The 3,956-nt window shown below is 36.6% G+C and overlaps 1 protein-coding gene across 1 annotated transcript; it reads left to right on the top strand.

Moving 5' to 3' along the window:
* The first annotated feature begins 222 nt into the window (after positions 1-222).
* Positions 223-3,210, top strand: LOC126890201 (uncharacterized). The gene is made up of 2 exons (XM_050659054.1): positions 223-3,073; positions 3,206-3,210. Exons 1-2 carry the CDS (start codon positions 223-225, stop codon positions 3,208-3,210), a joined length of 2,856 nt encoding a protein of 951 aa, XP_050515011.1.
* The last annotated feature ends 746 nt before the right edge of the window (positions 3,211-3,956 follow it).

Below are 3,956 nucleotides of genomic sequence, written 5' to 3' on the forward strand. Positions count from 1 at the left end.
GTCGTCGAAACCAATCCTTCAAATGAAGTAAACATACAAACTGAAGTGGAAGAAATACCACAAGTGAAGTGTCTACCAGAATCAAAAAATGTTCCAGTTGACCCAATCGTTTTGATGGCTCAAGCGATTTCACAGGTGTCTGCTACACAATCCCATTCTCGTAAAGAAGAGAAACTGCCAAAGTTCAATGGTTGTTGAAACATCGATAATGTAGAAAGCATCATGAAGACCCTAGAAGATAGGTTTGGACAACCAAAGTTTGTGATTGAAGGGTTATTAACTAAAGCAAGAGCAGCCCCTTCTCCATCAGTAACCAAACCTGAAGCAACAATCAAATTCGGAATCGCCGTTCAAGAATTAGTGGCAAGCATCACGTCTTATAAAAGTAGCCAGTATCTATATTCCATTGAAATCCTGAGCACTCTGGTCAAGAAGATGTCGATAGAAATGGAAACTGAGTGGTACACCTGGCTTCGACAAGACACCTCAAGAGAAGAGAATCTGAAATATTTTTCACAATGGATTTCTATAAAACAGTCTGTAGCGTATCTTGTGTCAACTCTCACTACAGCTTCTGAAAATACAAATGACAAAGATAGAAAGAAGAAGCAGACTAATCTTGGAACAGTATCAACGAACCCCAAGCCGGATCGAAAAGGATACTGTGTGTACTGCAAAATTGAAAATCATTATGTAAGTGACTGTCGAAAGTTTTCTGCACTACCAATTAAGGAAGAAGACGAGTTTGTAAAGAAGAATCGTATGTGCTTTCGCTGTTTAAAGAAAAATCACACAGTCAAAAACTGCAAATTAAGAATGACTTGTAAAGTTGAAGGATGTAGAGGAAGGTATCATACATCCTTACATGATAATTCAAGATTCGATGAAGTTCAAGAAAATGGTGAAGCTATCCTTCAAGATCAATCAAAATCTCAACCTCCTTCAGCTCCACCAGCTACTCATATGCACTGCCATCAGGGATCAGCAGTTACAGATACAGACGATGAAGTTGAAGAAACGTTATTATGGTATGCCCCTGTTCAACTTAAAGGAACTAATGGAACCACAATTTCCGTCATTGCTATGTTTGATACGGGAGCTCAAAAGACTCTCATTCTGGAAAAAAATGTGAAGAAACTTAGTATAGATGGTAAATGGCGAGATCTTTCACTTGGATGGTTCAACGGACAAGATAACACGGATCCATCAATGACAACGAGAATAGAGATCTCAGGCGACTTTTCAAATGCAAAGACTTACATTTTGAAGTGTCATACTGTTTCAGTAATGAACTTGCCTTCTCAGACCTATTCTGCTGCAGAGCTAAAGAAGAAGTATCCGTACTTACGAAGAGCACCTTTCCCATCACTGAAGAATGCAACCCCATCACTGATCATTGGAAATGATAATATCTCCTTGATCCTGTCACGAGATTACATTGAACAATCTCCTGATCTACCAATTGCTGTGAAAACAAAGTTAGGATGGACTCTTGCTGGAAATGGTGAAATGTTAACTGGAGGAAAACAAGGAAATTTCTCTATTTTCACTCGCAAGAAAACTAACAACGAAGATCTCTCTGAAGTCATGAGTGACTTCATTGCAGCCGAAGATTGTACAACATTCAAATCTGCGACACCGATGTCAAAAGAGGATGTGGAAACTTTGAAGGTTTTGGAAGAAACAACGATTAAGAAACAAGGCTGTTGGGAAACAAGCTTACTGTGGGAAAATGATGTTCTACCTGTACTTTCGTCTGAAGAAATGGTAAGAAAGAGACTGTTAACCATGGAAAGCAAAGCCGATAAGGATCCAGCTTTTGCTAAGGTATACACAACCCCTTTCGAAGAATATATCTCAGCTGGATTTCTCCAGAAGGTTAAAGTATACCCTAACGAAAAAGAAGACAAGCGATGGTACCTACCTCATTTAATTGCCTTTCACCCGAGTAAAAAGCCAAGACTTGTATTTGATGTAGCTGCTAAAAGTAAAGGAAAGTCATTTAATGACTTCGTTTACACTGGACCCGATCTGCTACAAAAACTTGCTGCTGTTTTTATGAGATTCCGAAGACATCGATTCGCTATTTCTGGAGATATTAAGCAGATGTTTCACCAAGTTGCACCGAGAAGAAAAGATCGACCAGCCCAAACGCTTTTGTATCGTGGAATGGATGGTAATCGAGAACCTGATTCGTATGAAATGTCAGTATTGTTTTTTGGATGGACATGCTCACCGACCTCTGCAATCTATGCCAAGGATCTAAATGCAAAGGAACATATAAACCAATATCCAGCTGTAGTTAATTCCATCATTAAAGATACATACATTTACGATTTCTTGAGTGGAGCTAAAACGGAAAAACAGGCATTACAAATGCAGAAAAAGGTTAGAATGATTCATGAGAATGGAGGTTTTCCCGTCGTCAAATGGAGAAGCAATTCGGTGAAAGTTACAAATGCAATTCCTTCAGAGCTACTAGCGGAAGGAACGATCCAAATTTCATTAAAGTCAGATTTAGGAATTGAAAAAACACTCGGAATTTTTTGGGATCAAGTAAAGGACTGTTTCATATTTGAGCTGGATACGAAAAGGATACCCAAGTATGTTCTAAAAGGACATAGGAATCAGACAAAATGTCAACTAGCAAGTTTCATAATGAGTATTTTCGACTCGCTAGGATTTCTCACCCCATTGAAAGTCAAAGGAATCATCGGGCAGCTACGTTGGAAATTCAAAGTAGATTGGGATGATCAAGTACCGTACGTTATTGACATCCGCTTCAAGGACTGGTTGGAAGAACTTCGAGTAAGTCCTGAGTTTGAAGTTCTAAGATTCTACGATGTGGATTTAAGTATGGAACTCCAACTTCACATATTTTGTGATGCTAGCGAAGAAGCGTTTGCACTCGTTGCTTATGTACGAGGTCATGCCAGAGGGAGCTTAAGAGTTTCAATCATCGCAGGAAAAGGAAAAGTAGCATGGCCAAGGATTTCGACATTACCAACTGCTGATAACAGTCAACTTGAGAAACGGGCCATAATCAACTTCATTCATGAGAGGGAGCCGTTATGTAAAATGCCTGTTCCGGATGTCAAAAAGATTGAAAATTTAAATAATTATTTAAATTTAATTCATTTCATTATTTTTCATTCATTTGGTTGTTATTTGTGATTTATTTTAATTAGTTGTAAATTTCTTTAAGATTAATTAATCTTAGAGAGGGAGAATGTTTCAGTATGTTTGAGTTATTATTCTGGACTATCAACAAAATAAGAAAATTAGTTAGTGAAGAAATCGTAGGTAGTTTTTCAGTCGCTATCTACGGTTTGTAAGTTAGTATTAAGTCTCTCCTATTTAGCTATTTAGATATATAAAAAATTGATAATTGTCAGTGTCATCAGAAAAGTAATAAAAGTTGGAAAATTTGTAAAAAATAACTAAATTTGATTGCATTTCTATTATTCAATTGCAGCTAACCTAAATTGATTGATTTTTACTTCGAAACCTGGCAAGTTAAGGAGTAGAACGAGCTAAAGAAGTAAAACTAAAGTAAAAGTTATCTTGTTCGAAACACGTATTCTCTTGTAATATATTTATTACGTGTTTAAATTTTTTTTAAAAAATTATTTATTGTTAAAAAGACAGCCCATTATCGAATGTTAATTTGGTTCTACCAATATTTTTGAAAATAAAAGCAGCATCTTGAGTTAAATATGGATGGGCATAAAACGTACACCCTTGGAAAAACTTTTTACTAAAAGTTTCTCTATAATTTCTCGTTGGTAGGAAGATAATCCTTATAATTATCGATGTTTAATTAAATAATCTACATAATTATCCGCCAATGAGGAGGCTGAAAGAAAGAATAGGGAGAAAATCGACAAATGACTTAGTGACAAGTTATACAATTACGTGGCTAAAGGTTCTAGTTCTAAACCAAAGCCAGAATCAGA

This window comes from Diabrotica virgifera, chromosome 8, assembly GCF_917563875.1.
Source record: "Diabrotica virgifera virgifera chromosome 8, PGI_DIABVI_V3a".
In the NCBI taxonomy this organism is placed as follows: domain Eukaryota; kingdom Metazoa; phylum Arthropoda; class Insecta; order Coleoptera; family Chrysomelidae; genus Diabrotica; species Diabrotica virgifera.